At 40.1% G+C, this 14,120-nt stretch overlaps 2 protein-coding genes across 2 annotated transcripts; one reads left to right on the top strand and one right to left on the bottom strand.

Annotated features, from left to right (window-relative positions):
* Positions 1-599: 599 nt before the first annotated feature.
* Positions 600-2,930, bottom strand: LOC147895901 (putative mannitol dehydrogenase). The gene is made up of 6 exons (XM_087382113.1): positions 2,664-2,930; positions 2,425-2,538; positions 1,869-2,096; positions 1,480-1,765; positions 1,249-1,402; positions 600-1,124 (listed from the first exon to the last, which is right to left on the bottom strand). Exons 1-6 carry the CDS (start codon positions 2,747-2,749, stop codon positions 922-924), a joined length of 1,071 nt encoding a protein of 356 aa, XP_087238239.1. The 5' UTR covers positions 2,750-2,930; the 3' UTR covers positions 600-921.
* A 3,857-nt stretch (positions 2,931-6,787) lies between these two features.
* Positions 6,788-8,941, top strand: LOC147895900 (putative mannitol dehydrogenase). Its single transcript, XM_087382112.1, has 6 exons — positions 6,788-6,947; positions 7,038-7,151; positions 7,402-7,629; positions 7,763-8,048; positions 8,156-8,309; positions 8,517-8,941. The coding sequence occupies exons 1-6, from the start codon at positions 6,862-6,864 to the stop codon at positions 8,717-8,719; spliced, it is 1,071 nt and encodes a 356-aa protein (XP_087238238.1). The 5' UTR covers positions 6,788-6,861; the 3' UTR covers positions 8,720-8,941.
* The last annotated feature ends 5,179 nt before the right edge of the window (positions 8,942-14,120 follow it).

The raw sequence follows: 14,120 nt of genomic DNA, 5'->3' as shown, positions 1-14,120 counted from the left end.
TGTAGTCATGCTCCTTTGCACTACTCCCTAGATCTTTTGCTTGTGCTCAAGGTTCCACAATCCATCCTTGAGCGCTTTGTGCATGCATGTGCTAATAAGTGCATGTCCATGTGAAAAGTGTTGCAGTTATGGCAACGGTGCAAGAGATTCAATTGGTAAAATTTATGTTGACTCAAAAATACATGCAAAAAGAATTTGGATGCCGTGAGGCTGAAACAATAAGTAGAATTGTTTTTTTTTTCTTATTGAAAAGAAGAAAAGAAAGTTAAACTACCCAATGCAAGATGTATGCAAAGTAGGTTGTCAGTGGGAAAACGTGCAGTGATGGTCCCAATACGGAGGGAGTAACTGAGTCATAACTCACAAGTGTAAGGAGTAACGAACTTGAAACTAAGAGAGGAAGTACACACAAAATATTTTTCTCAATCAATAGCAACACTTGGGGTTTCAAAATTTTTAAGGCTTTTTGTGAGAATTTGCAGAATTATTAGCCAAATTATAATTACATTGCCTGAAATTTTGCAGACGTCACAAAATTGAGAAAATACTTTTACCCAAAATTTTGCAGGTATCACAAAATGGAGAGAATACTTTTTGGAGGCAAAAATGAAAATGTGTAAGTAAATAGTTTTGAAGGTGTCCTCTGAAAACTGGTATTACAAATTACAGGAGCAATGACAGTGAAGCTAAGACAGGAAGTACAATGATGGACTCTTGGGTACTAAAGTCTGCAAGTGTCGAGATTACTGAAAGTCTCCTAAAAGACACAGGAGCTCGCAAATAGTACTACTGAAGGTGACAGGAAGTACAATTATGGACTAAGGCTCTAAGTATAAGGACTAAGAGCTGCCGCTAACAGAAAGTATAGTGGAGTAAAGGTTGCTACATCGATTAAAGAGAAGAAGTGAATCGGTTTTCACTTCACTGGGGTTTCAGGGATCCCTCAATATCGATCACGAACCTGTACTTGACGTCTCCCTTGTGTAGCCTCTCCATCGCTGTGTTCACGTAATCCATCCGTATTTTCTCGATCATCGACGTTATGTTGTTTGCTCCGCAGAAATCCAGCATGTCCTGCGTCTCCGCTATCCCCCCGATGTTGCTCCCTGCTACCATCCGTCGTGCTGCGTCCATCGCAGTACGTCCGATCGCAAAGGATTTTAGTCTTCGTAAATCGGCAAAGTTGAAGATCATGCAGAGATGAAGGCATGCGGATTCGTAAATCACTGCCTCAAGCATCATACTCACCCATCACTAGCGATCCCGCGCTCAGCTCCAATGGCTGAGCTGGTAACCCCACCAGTACAAGCTTTCCGTTCACTTTCAGTAGACTCAGCAGCGGATCGAGCGGATGATCGACTGGTACTGTGTCGATTATGTAATCGATCGTCTTGAACGCTTTCTGCATTCCAAGAGAGAATTGAGCTATTCACATACTAGGACCTACTACAAGCCGGATTTCATCAAAAGTTGTTTCACCTTCATCTGCTCGGGGTCCTTGCTAACCAGAAAATGATCTGCTCCCAGCACTTCTATGGATTCTTTCTCTTTCGTTGCCGAAGTGCTGATCACGGTTACTTTCATGCCAAATGCCTTGGCAAATTTCACGGCCATGTGCCCCAGTCCTCCGAGACCTACAACCGCGAAGTGTTTTCCCCTTTGTATCATCTTAAAGTGTTTCATAGGGCTGTAAACTGTTATACCGGCGCACAGAAGTGGTGCGGCCGCATCCAAAGGCAGATTGTCTGGAACGCGAAGCACAAAACTTCCCTCGCAGTTCAAAGTATACCCTGGATTAGTTTTACGATACAGAACAGAAGCTACGTCTGAGCAACAATATCTTACGCAAACCGGTCACATGCCCTTACTTTTGGTCAGCCACCATGATATTGGAGTAGCCACCATACAGTTTTGTTCCGTCGACATCCACTGATCCGTAGGTCCAGGCAACTTTGGGACAGTTCTGTTCAAGCAATTTCTCACAGGCCTCGCAGTCCCCGCAAGACCGAACCATACACCCTACGGCAACGTGATCTCCTTGTCGAAATCGCTTAACATTGGATCCGACTTCTGTTACTATCCCAACAATCTCATGACTGTTCCAAAACCGTAAAACCGCAGGCGTAAGAAATGTTCCTTAAACGTATCTATTTTTTCAAAGTCGCTTTTCAGTGTTGATCTTCGAGTTTTATCAAGACACATCTCAAAACTGCTCGTATCACCTTTCAAGTTAGTGCATGCGTTGTAAGCTGGTTCAGTACTACGTTATGCATTGTTTGATTGTGTTTCCAGCGAAGAAATAAAATAACGCATTCTCCTCGGTGCAAATGAGAATACAGGCGCGGACATTCACTTAACGGAACTCGTACGTCAACGGCCTGCCTACACATTTGCCCCTAGAGCATGAAATTTGAGAGCACTTACCCAGGCACAATAGGGTAGCTGGAAAAGCCCCATTCATTCTTGATCTGATGCAAGTCGGAATGGCAAATGCCACAGTGCGTGACTTTAAAAGTGACGTCGTCTGCTCCGGTAGACCTGCAAGCAGAGCGACAAGGGAAAGAAAATTGAGAGAGATGGAGGAACTGAAGCGGATCAAGAAACGGAATGGAATAAGCGATGATGGAAGGAGGAGGAGAAGGTGAGAGATGGGATTAAGGAACCTGCGGGAGAAGGAGAAAGGGGAAAGGTGACCGGAGGTGTCGAAGGCAGCATAGCCAAAGGCAGGCTGGGAGGATTTGAGCGCCATAGCTGGAGTCTGAGGAGCTGTGTGAGAGCTTAGCGAGAGATCAGATTTCAAAGAGAAAAAGTGAAAGGAAAGGCTATGAAGCACTTTAGGGCTCCGCCTTCAATAATTGTCCATCCCTATGCTACGTGTTCCATGGTTCAACCCAACCACATGATTCATCCCATTTGTGTCGTGCAAGCACCGACCTTGCACACACATGATCACTCCATATGTCGATCGGACCATAAAAAGAAGTTCCCATATAGAGAGAGAGAGAGAGAGAGAGAGAGAGAGACATATAGACAGATAGAGAGAGACGCAGATAGTTAGAGATAGAGACAAAGGCGATAGCATGCATGAAAGCAAGATTATATGTGAGCACTCCTCAAATTTCAAGGGACCCCCTCTTATAATTTCTTTTAAAGGCTATCGGACCAAAAGAAAGTTGAGAGCGAGAGACAGAGAGAGAGAGAGAGAATGCAAAAGAGCAAGATTGTATATTAGCACTCCTCAAATTCTCATTTGCAAGCTAATTTCCAGCAATTTCAAACAAGTGCTAAGTGCATTTCAACAAGATGCATCATTCATCACCAATAAGTGCTAAGTGCATTTCAACAAGATGCGTCATTCATCACCAACAATGAGAGAAGTATCTTTCCTTATGGGTCCTGTTCACGATTATGCATTCAGCACCACCATGAAGGGGTAGTTTCATTTGCAGACTAATTTCACCAAGGAGTGTCATTCCAGCAAGACACGTCAAATTCAATGTTAAGCAATTTCAAAAAAAGAATGTTAAGCTAAGTTTGATAATACTTGTCATTCACCACCACTGATGACGAAAGCATCTTTCCTTACATCATTTTCTGAATGAAGGTACCTCACATGAATTATGTTCATGATCATTCACAATGCCACCACAATTACCACCTCCCTTCTCAATCAATTTACCCCATCTCACAAAAACACAAGACCAACATTTTACAAGTCCCCCCATTTTCGAATAGCATACCCAACCCAAAAAGGTAACACCAAATACCCTTTATCTATGCCTAGGGTGGTGATGGGTTGTTTACCTTTCTCATCTCATAAATGAAAAAGAGAGTACGAAAGGAAACAAATTGCTCTCAGCATACTACTCAACACTTCAAGTCAACAATATTTAATAAACGATTTCGTAACTCTTTTGCCTTCACCCTACATGTGTGGTGTCTAGAGTCTTGCATGTCATTACAATTTATATGAGCTCAATTTATATGAGCTCAAGTGGGTGAGATCCCTACCGCTTGAGCTACCACTACATCCTTTTTCTCCCTCTCGAGGGGCACTTGCTCAGCCTGCATTGCAAGCAGCAAAATTTGATTTCAAGCCGTCGCCCTCATAGGCAAGTGCCCTCCCACTACTACATTGCCACTCCACTACTTGAACCTTCATGTGGTAATTAATACAATCAATTCAATGTGTAAGAAATCTAAGTGTCCCTTCTCAATCATTGACATTCATAGAAGGTCCATCCCATCAATCCACTTTAATGTTAAAATGTTACTTTACTAACAATTGAATGTACCTTTAAACAATGACACACCTACCTTGTCAAATGAGGATATATGCATGTGCCCATCCAATGCCCTGTCTTTAAGATAGCATCGATTATGAAAACATGCTACTCACCAAACATGCCTCCAAAAGTATGATGACACCCTTTTTCTTTTTCATGACCATCAATATGGCAGGCTCACATCCAAAGATGTGTATGGCCAGTAATACAAGCCTCAAATTTGCTGTGCACATGAAATTATCATGCATGAGGGTCATTCATACCAAGCCTCTTAAATCTCTATGAATCTAGCCAACCTAACATCTCCATCCATGGTGACATGTTCGTGTAAACATCATTGGTGCATGACCACAAATTCATAGGCTTCTTATCATTCGTGCATATTTGTATGCCATGTACTAATAAAATCAAATCCTTATGCACATCATCCAAAATCCAATAATGTATCTATATCACCACATTAAAGTTGTCTACTTTGGACCTATAACAATTCTGACTAGACTCAACCTTCATGATGGCACTCTCAACACTATTCCCCAAACATATTACATCCTTTTGTACACCTGTCGAGAATCTCTTGACCACCATGAGGGAAGTAAGAACACTATTCCACAAACATACTCAGGCCCTTAGACACCTTTCAAGAATCGACTAATGGTGTACCGTGTAACCTCTATGAAGGTAGGACATCTCTCTCTCTCTCTCTCTCTCTCTCTCTCTCTCTCTCTCTCTCTCTCCATGTATGAAAAGCATTTGTGATCAAGAGGAATATTTAAACGAGAAAGGAATCTACATGTATACTTTAGAAACAAAGTTAAAAACACATGTATACTTTAGAAACAAAGTTCAAAACAATACATTCAATAGTCAAATTGTTGGGCACTCTCATTTATTATGAGGACTTCACCCATGCATAGGTCAACTGAAACCAATTCCTTGTTTAGTGGATTATGATAATGTTCAAAATCAATGCAACTAAGAAAAGGCATTCATTAGAAAAAGAAGTGAAGCATCTATCACAAAGTTGCCATATTTTATATCCATAAAAGTCACAATCTGTGTTGTTGATGGTTTTGCATCGATAATTATCGGTGAAGTCATTAGTATAGTCATTCGTATTTGTCAAGATACATAACATAATTTTTGGCATTTATTCCAACAATAATGTAACCAATAAGACCAATGTCTATTCTAACACTAAAACCCTAATCTCTCAGTCCAAAATTCCAAATTCTAAACTTAACTTAGGAAAAAGATGAGGCATTGGTGTTCCCAAACATAATTTCACATAATGAATGATTGATAAAAACTTAAGCCCTAAACCCTAAGTCCCAAACTCCATACTCAAAACTTACCTCAATAAAGATGAGATACTAGTGTTCCAAATCATAATCTCACATAATGTTGGCAACATGATGACAATCATTGACAAAACACTAAATACTAAATACTAAGTCACTTACACTTACCTCAATAAGGATGAGACAATGTGTTCCAAATCATAATGTTACATAATGCTAGCAATATCATATTCATAGTTGAAAAAACTCTAAATCTTAAACTCTAAACCCTAAGTCCTAAACCCTAAACCCAAAACCAAAACCTTAAACCCTAAATCCTAGGTTCCAAACTTTAAATCTTCTCAGCAAAGATGAGACACTGGTGTTCCAAATCATAATATCACACAATGTTAATAACATATATGTTGATAATGATTAATAAAATCCTAAATCCTAAGTCCTAAACTCTAAACTCTAAATTATCTCAGTAAAGATGAGACACTGGTGTTCTAAATTATAATCTCACACAATGTTAGCAGCATGATGATGATTATTAAAAAACCTATCGCAATTGTTTTTCAAATGCCAAGCGGACCATAAGAGTAGTACCCAATGCCTCTAGAGGTCTATGCAATAGGAATTTAGGATTGACAAGAATGGCTTCAATGAAGCATTGAACTACATTTATTACCGAGTTATTACCTTTGGGAGATGTCCAGCACTATCCCAATCCTCTTGGATGACTTCCAATGTGCATCGGGAAAAAGGCATATCCCTTTAATTAGGGGTACCGACACCCGCCCAGCTCTTGGAAGGGATGATGCCTTACGTGGCGTCTAGACGGTGCTTAGGTGCTAAAATGCAGGTCACTATTCCCTGCCCAAGGCCCACCCATTGTATGATGTTAGGAATTGAATCTACGCCATCTAATTCAGAGCCCTGTTGCCTAAGCATGTAGGTGAATGCGCCTTGTTTACAGCCTTTTATTCGTAGGTTGCCAGTTCAGTGTGCAACCAAGCCCTGCCTGTGCATGTTGTTCTCGCTTGGGCAGGCATTGGACGGTGTGCAACCGCCCTAAAGTTGATGAGGCCAAGAGAAGGAATTCAAGCATGGTTAGGTGGACAGAGACGAGTAACGTAACCATAGGTAGGGTGAGGGAAGGAGAAACCATGGTTCGGGATGAATCAATGAATTATTGTAAGGTCTTTTTCAAAAGTGTGTTCTCTCTCATTCTTCTTTCAAGCTGCGATAGTTCTGCAATCTGCCATAGTTCTTCTCTTGTGAGCTCAGAAGCTATGGCGCCATCTGATCCCCAGCCAGCCTTCGGCTATGCTGCCCGAGATTCCTCCGGCTCCCTCTCCCCCTTCTCCTTCAATCGCAGGTACCTTCTTCTCAACTCATCTTCTGTTTCCCTCCTTCAAATCGCTTCTAATTCCATCCTTTTTGCATCGATTTCTCTGCTCACGCTCAGGGCTACCGGAGCTGACGACGTGACGTTTAAAATCACGCACTGTGGCATATGCCATACAGACTTGCATATGGTCCGAAATGATTGGGGCGGTTCCTTTTACCCTCTCGTTCCTGGGTGAGTCCTCTGTCATGCGACCTTCTTGCGATATAGTGCTTGACGTATGTCCGAGCGTGTGTTTTCTGAATCGCTGCTAATATAAGGAAGGACAGACAATTCATAGTTTAGGACTAAACCTGTCATGTGTCAAGCATGCACTAATTAGCTTGAAGAGCGACGGTTGGTGAACGCAAACATATCTATTTGATGTACGTTTGTAGAACAAAGAATTACTGACAGCAATGTCTTTGCTGCTCCTGTTTTGCAGTCACGAGTTTGTTGGCATCGTAACGGAGGTCGGATCCAATGTGGAGCGTTTTAAGAAAGGAGATCACGTTGGTGTAGGGTGCGTGGTGAGGTCTTGCAGGAACTGCGAGACCTGTGAGGAAAAAGCAGAGCAGTACTGTGACAAAGTTGTTTGGACATACGGTTCCGTGGATGTGGACGGAACTCATACTTACGGTGGCTACTCCAACATCATGGTGGTCGACCAAAGGTGAAGGCGGACGGTCATCAATTCCGTTTTTCCGGGAAGATTTTCGACTTCCGGCGTCACTCCATTCTTTGTGCTCGCGGTAAGCTTGTCGAAATATATCCTAAAATGTGCTGTGACTTGAACTGTGTCGAAGGTATTGCCTTCGTGTTCCAGACAATCTCCCTCTGGATGGCGCAGCACCACTGTTGTGTGCCGGAATCACAGTTTTCAGTCCCATGGCCCATTTCGAAATGACGGAAAGGGGTAAGCATTTTGCTGTGGTTGGTCTGGGAGGCCTGGGGCACATGGCCGTGAAATTCGGGAAGGCGTTTGGCATGGAAGTAACTGTCATCAGCACATCGCCAAGCAAAGAGAAAGAAGCGAGAGAAGTGTTGGGAGCCGATCATTTCCTCAACAGCAAGGACGAGGAGCAGATGAAGGTGAAATATCTTCCATAGATCTGCAAAATGTTTACATTCTTGAATGAATCTGCCACGGTTTACCTCGTAATTGATAAGCTCGATTGTGGCTCGAATGCTGTCTACAGAAAGCCACGAAAACGATCGACTACATTATCGACACTGTATCAGCTGCTCATCCTATCGATCCGCTCTTGAATCTACTCAGAGTTCACGGGAAGCTTATTCTGGTCGGGCTACCGGCCAAGCCACTGCAGTTTAGGGTGTTTTCTACAACAACTGGTAAGTATGTTTGCACTCCGAGAAGTCAGGCCGTGTATTTTGATATCTGTAGTGAAAGCGTGACGCTACATGTCGCGGCTGCATCTAAATTAGTTGCAAGCTGCAAGATGGATCATGGAGGGCTTCTGGCAGACTGTTGAAAGCATGTGATGTGTACACGCAAAATCAAAAGTAAGTAGGGTCGGCAAAATGAATGGTTGGACGCAGGGAATCGTATGGTGGCGGGAAGCAGCATCGGAGGGATAGAGGAGACGCAGCAGATGCTGGATTTCTGCGGCAAGCACAACATTACAGCGACGATCGAGAAAATTCCAATCGACTACGTGAACACGGCGATGGAGAGGCTACACAAGGCCGACGTTAAGTACAGGTTCGTCATCGACATTGAGGGATCCCTCAAACCCCAGTAAATTGAGCCCTATTACCAATTTTCTATTTAGCAGTGAATTAGCCATATAAGTACTGCAGTGTACTTCTCTTAGCTCTTTAAAACTCAGCCACTAGTGGGAACCATCACTCCATATATTCCCACCTACTACGTACCCTTCATACTTGTTTGCATCCTAAACTGTTCTTTCTTTTCAAATTTCACCTGGTAAACTGAACATGTATAAGTTTAACAGCTTTTTTCATATGGCTTTCCTCCTGGTTTAGGGTCAAGCCTAATCTTCACCTTTGTCGTGACTTTTGCATATTGTGCATTGGTCATTGCATTCTAGAAGTTTCCCGAACTTTTATATGTAATAGATGGCTTACTCTTCTATGTTCCCTTTTTGCAAACACCAAGGGCGTGTCACAAATTGTTGTTTATATTAGGCATATTGGTGTAGACAAAGAGCAATCAACAACTTTAATTCATGGTTTTAACGTTTTAGTGAATACTCTATAATCCATTATATAGATTTCAAAGAAATGCCAATTGATGCAATGCAAAGCTAATGTTTTATAGGAATAATATCATAAATAGTATGTTTTTTTTTTTTTTTTTTTTTTGGTGTGTATGCACACACGCTAACCAAACTAATCTGCAAACTTCAAACTTGAATATGAGGCCAAATTATTGTGGAATTTCTTTCTTGAATAAGATCATTAACTAATTGCAAATTCTATTTTGGGTTGTAGTGTGTATCTTGGATTATATAGCATATAATCATTCATCCAAGCCTGAAAGTAAGTATTTATTAGAAAGTGAATTACTTAAGCTTTCCCACTCCACTTTTTGATAGGGTCTAGGCAATGTGCAATGTTGCATTAGAATTGCACATGCACACTTGGGCACACTCCATTTAATCATTTATCCAAGCTTGAAAGTAAGTATTTATCATTTATCCAAGCCTGAAAGTAAGTATTTATTATTTATCACTTGGATAAATGATTATATAGCATATAATCATTTATCCTGCTATATAATCATTTATCCAAGCCTGAAAGTAAGTATTTATTAGAAAGTGAATTACTTAAGCTTTCCCACTCCACTTTTTGATAGGGTCTAGGCAATGTGCAATGTTGCATTAGAATTGCACATGCACACTTGGACACACTCCATAACTTTTTCTAGTTTTGTTTCCAACTAAAATTTTTAACCATGCGGACTCTAGACTTATGAAGTTATTGCATGATGGTTAAATATTGATCTTTATTGATCTCCTATAATGGATGTAATATAAAAATGAAGTAAATCCAACACCATTTTCCATCTACATTGCTTCTTTGTCCATGCAATGGGGCATATATAGCATGTTAAAGAAATATGCATTTCATAATTCATAGCACCAAGATCGCTAGTGTGCCATTTTACCTTTTGCCTTTTCCTAAGATTTTAGGCCTCAGAGCACTTGTTTGGTTGGGTTCTATTTGTATGGCTATGGAAGGCAGTGATGGTTACTAATTTTATCCAAAACTTCCTATCTATTATTGTGGTTGTTGAAATTTCACATCTCTTGCTTTGGTAAATCCCAAATATATTACCAATTGTATTAATATTTTTTGAAGTCCTTCTCCCCCTCGTTTCTATATCTCCATGCCCTTATCACTTTCTCCTCCTAGTGTGCACTTTCAATTGCTATTGCTTTCCATGCTCTTGTGTTCTATTCTTTCCCTTCTTCATGCTCCAGTCGCTTCTCACCTTGCATCCCGTGGCATGCACTTTGATTTGGATTTGGTGTAAATAAAAGGGGTTTCTCAATTGTTAATTTGTGAGTCATCATCTTCCAATATTTGCCCTCTTCACAAGCTATGTGGTCTGTGTCCTTGGTCCACTTTTCTTAAAATAAGATATCTTATGGTAAAATGCAACATGTTATGGCTACCAAGAGGTTTAGATAGAGGGTAAAGATAGGAAAGTTGAAAATTCTCGTCACGGTACAAGGAGTAAGCTAATTATTAGAAGGGATATTATTAAAAGCCCTTATTAAAGCTTCAAAATTATCCCGTTTATTATACAAATTTACAAGCTTTTCCAATATTCCAATTAAAAACCCGATAGGAAGCATATTTCAATAAAAACTTATTAAAAATTTTATTTTAAAACACCTTTTACTGAATCCACTACGTACATATGATGAGTGACCTCTCTTAGCTGCCAATGCCCTAGGAGTTGCATACCGAGGAGACTATGCTCTGTAACTTGAAAGGTGGCCTAAGCAATGTGAAAGGAGTGAGCATAGATTGACTAGTTGTAAAGAGAGAATATTAACAATGTTAATTTCCTTTGAAAAGAACACGAGAGAGAGAGAGAGAGAGAGAGAGAGAGAGAGAGAGAGAGAGAGAGAGAGAGAGGGGGGGGGAGGGAGGGAGAGATTTATTGATGTCTGTAGAAGACCTCATGGCTGTATGAGACAAAGTATAAACACCCAAAAAATGATTACTACATCTTGATAACCAGAGAACTGAGGGAGTGCACAAGAGGTGCACAAAGCCACCCCACCCGAGTTATTATAGGGCATAATGGCATTCTAATACTACCATAAGGTGGCCTTTATAACATTAGTTTAATACTAAGAGTCTTTGGGTTTGGATTTGAAGTCCTTAATAAATGCTTGCCCATCTTGATAAACTGTCCATTTTCTTGCTTTGTCTGCTTTGTTGACTCTAGTGAGCTCACCATTTATTTATTTGAGTTGGATTGTGTCGAGCTTCTTAGATATCCAAATCTTTGTATCCTTTCGCTTATTTGTGAAAGAGCTTAACTCTTGCTACCTTCCCTCTGAAGTAGACTTGTGCTTGGGTGCCATTTTGATTGACATTGCTTACATCATTCTCATCCCATTCAATTTTTGGAACTTCCTTCTTAAGTCATATAATTATATTTAATTTATGTCTTTCTCCTCATTATCATGAAGGCAACCAACTTGCAATCCCCCAATGCGTAAGATCATTCTATTTCCTATTCTTTTACTTCCATATAGAGATCAAATTAATTTACTTTAGTGCTAGTGCTAGCAATCAACTCTTCTTTGATAGAACATACTTAATTAGTAATCATCTCCTTAACTTTGGAGACCAGCTGTGGTGTTAGTAGCCTATGCACTGCATTGGTGTAATAATTCTTCTATAATTTCATGTTTTCCATTGCACTCCATGTCCTATACCTTCCTTCCAAGAGCTACAACTTGGAGCTTGAGCTCCTGTATTTCCTAATGTAGGTAGTAGATGTGGCTTCTACGGGTCTGACATGATATTTCTCTTTGAATCTTTGTATATGTGGAAGGTGATGGGAGTACCGCATTTGTCGAGTAGGAGTCGAACCAAAATTTTTGACCTTGGGAAATTCCATGGTGGGGGCACCCCAAAGAGAGGCGTGCACAATAGATATCTAACTATACATTAAGTTATGTTCCAAAACAACTAAGAATATATAAATGGACCCCTAAACATTAGGGTTAGGGCTTGCCCCATGAACCTTATTTAGATGGTAATTTTAAACCATCTTCAACACCCCATCTTAAATTGCATTGCATAAGTACAAGATTCTATAGAAAACATATTTTTTTGGATTTTGTTGCATGACAACAACAAAAGTAAAGTAAAGAAACATACATAGAGTGAGAAAGAGTGCATGATATACAAAGATGTACAACTTAGCCACAGTTTCTCCTTTGATTCTTACATTTGGGAAGTATCAAGTTGATGCCTACATTGTGCAAACTTTTTGTCAAAAAGTGGCTTGGTGAGATATTTGCAACTTGTTCTTATGTCAAATATTGAAATATGATAACACCATAAATAATTGGGGACTTTTATTTCCAATCTAGTTTTTATTGTATCTTGAGTATCAAAACTTCAAAGTTGGCAAAGATTGTACCTTTGGAATCTACCCTTCAAGAGCATTCTAGTGATATGTCATATAAGGGGATTTTAACAAAAGTTTGAAAGGATTTACCATGCCACCATTTTTGGATCTTTGCAAAATGGGACTTGGGATGTACTCAAACCACCTAATATGATGTTTGATGATCTGTTCATTGTGAACTTTCTCAGTAATGAAGTGATAATGCACTTGACCGTGTTTTCTTCTAGCATGAAACACTGGGTTCTTTTCCAGTTGGGTACAACTCATGTTATTACAATAGAGCATTGTGGGTCATTGTTTATTCGGTGTAGCCATTTTTTGTGAGGTTCAGGGACTTTTCTATATATAGGTATCTTGCAGGACCCATAACTTATGCATTGCTCAACGAAATTTTGCAAACTTTGTCTTCAAGTTGTAGTACCAAAAAGTTATGGAATAAGGATTTGAAACGAGACTAATAAAGCATTACAAGTGCTATGTTGCATGTGAAGCATGCATCCTCAGGACTATATGATATAGCAATTTATTCAAAAACATCAAATTTTTGTTAACGGGCCTCCAATGTTGTACTAAAGTGATGCATACCCATTCGAGGGCACACTCCATAACTTTTTTTGATTTGTTGAAAGCCAAAAGATATTGAAAATTTGGAGTCCAAACAAGTGGGACTTGTGCATGGTGGTATTAAAACATTGATAGTTGTTGGTAATAGTATCTAGATTCACCCTTAAATGGAAGAAGTTGAAAATGAGCAATTTGTGCATGTGCAAAGATCTTTTAATAAATCCAACACTATTTACAATTTTGAATTGTTTCTTTTTCCATGCACATAAGCATGCCAAACTTCATTGCATTTCATAATACACAGCATCAAACCCGATAGCATACCCTTTGGCCTATTTATGTTTTGAAGCATTTGAGGCCACATTGCACTTGTTTGGGATCTCCAATTCTACTGACGTGTATTGCTAGAAAGGGGAAAACCAATGGCTAAAACTTTTTTGCTACTCCTATGAATTTTGAATTTTCACCTCCCGCCCATCAAATCTTGAAAGATTAGGTACCTACAACCTGCTCCCGCCTTGTAGCACCTCGATGTGACCTTGTGCCATCTTTGGTTTTGTATTTTCATCTTTCGGATTAGTTGTCTTCTATTCTTTGCTCGCCTCACAAGCTAGATTCTCTTTGTTTTGGTTTGGCATTATTGTCTTTCATTGATCGTCACCATGGCAACATGCATCTAGCCATGGCTTGTTGCAAGAGAAGCAGACAGAGGTTGTGAGATAGGAAAGTTGAAAAGCTTAGTTAGGGCACAAGGAACAAAAAATTCCTTGCAAAGCAGTAGCAGGAAACAATCGCAGATACTCACATTCGATCATTGCCATCATTGCCATCAAAGACAAGAACACGAGCTGCGATGTCACGATTGATGTAGCATTCGAGGAAGCAACATCAGGCCATTCAGGTGAATACCAGTCTTGAGTCTTCATAAGCTTTAGCCTGCACTCTAAAGTTCATGG

Source organism: Dipteris shenzhenensis, chromosome 12, assembly GCF_047967505.1.
Source record: "Dipteris shenzhenensis isolate YYH24624 ecotype China chromosome 12, Dip_SZ_1.0, whole genome shotgun sequence".
Taxonomy (NCBI): domain Eukaryota; kingdom Viridiplantae; phylum Streptophyta; class Polypodiopsida; order Gleicheniales; family Dipteridaceae; genus Dipteris; species Dipteris shenzhenensis.
This window is presented reverse-complemented; position numbering and strand designations above follow the sequence as displayed.

Coding starts and splice junctions, on each gene's coding strand:
- LOC147895901 (XM_087382113.1), bottom strand. CDS start 2,749: ATGGCGCTCAAATCCTCCCAGCCTGCCTTTGGCTATGCTGCCTTCGAC. Junction 2,539..2,663: donor CCTTTCTCCTTCTCCCGCAG/GTTCCTTAATCC, acceptor CTCTGCTTGCAG/GTCTACCGGAGCAGACGACG. Junction 1,125..1,248: donor CGCGGGATCGCTAGTGATGG/GTGAGTATGATG, acceptor CGATGGACGCAG/CACGACGGATGGTAGCAGGG.
- LOC147895900 (XM_087382112.1), top strand. CDS start 6,862: ATGGCGCCATCTGATCCCCAGCCAGCCTTCGGCTATGCTGCCCGAGAT. Junction 7,630..7,762: donor ATCATGGTGGTCGACCAAAG/GTGAAGGCGGAC, acceptor ACTGTGTCGAAG/GTATTGCCTTCGTGTTCCAG. Junction 8,049..8,155: donor AGGACGAGGAGCAGATGAAG/GTGAAATATCTT, acceptor TGCTGTCTACAG/AAAGCCACGAAAACGATCGA.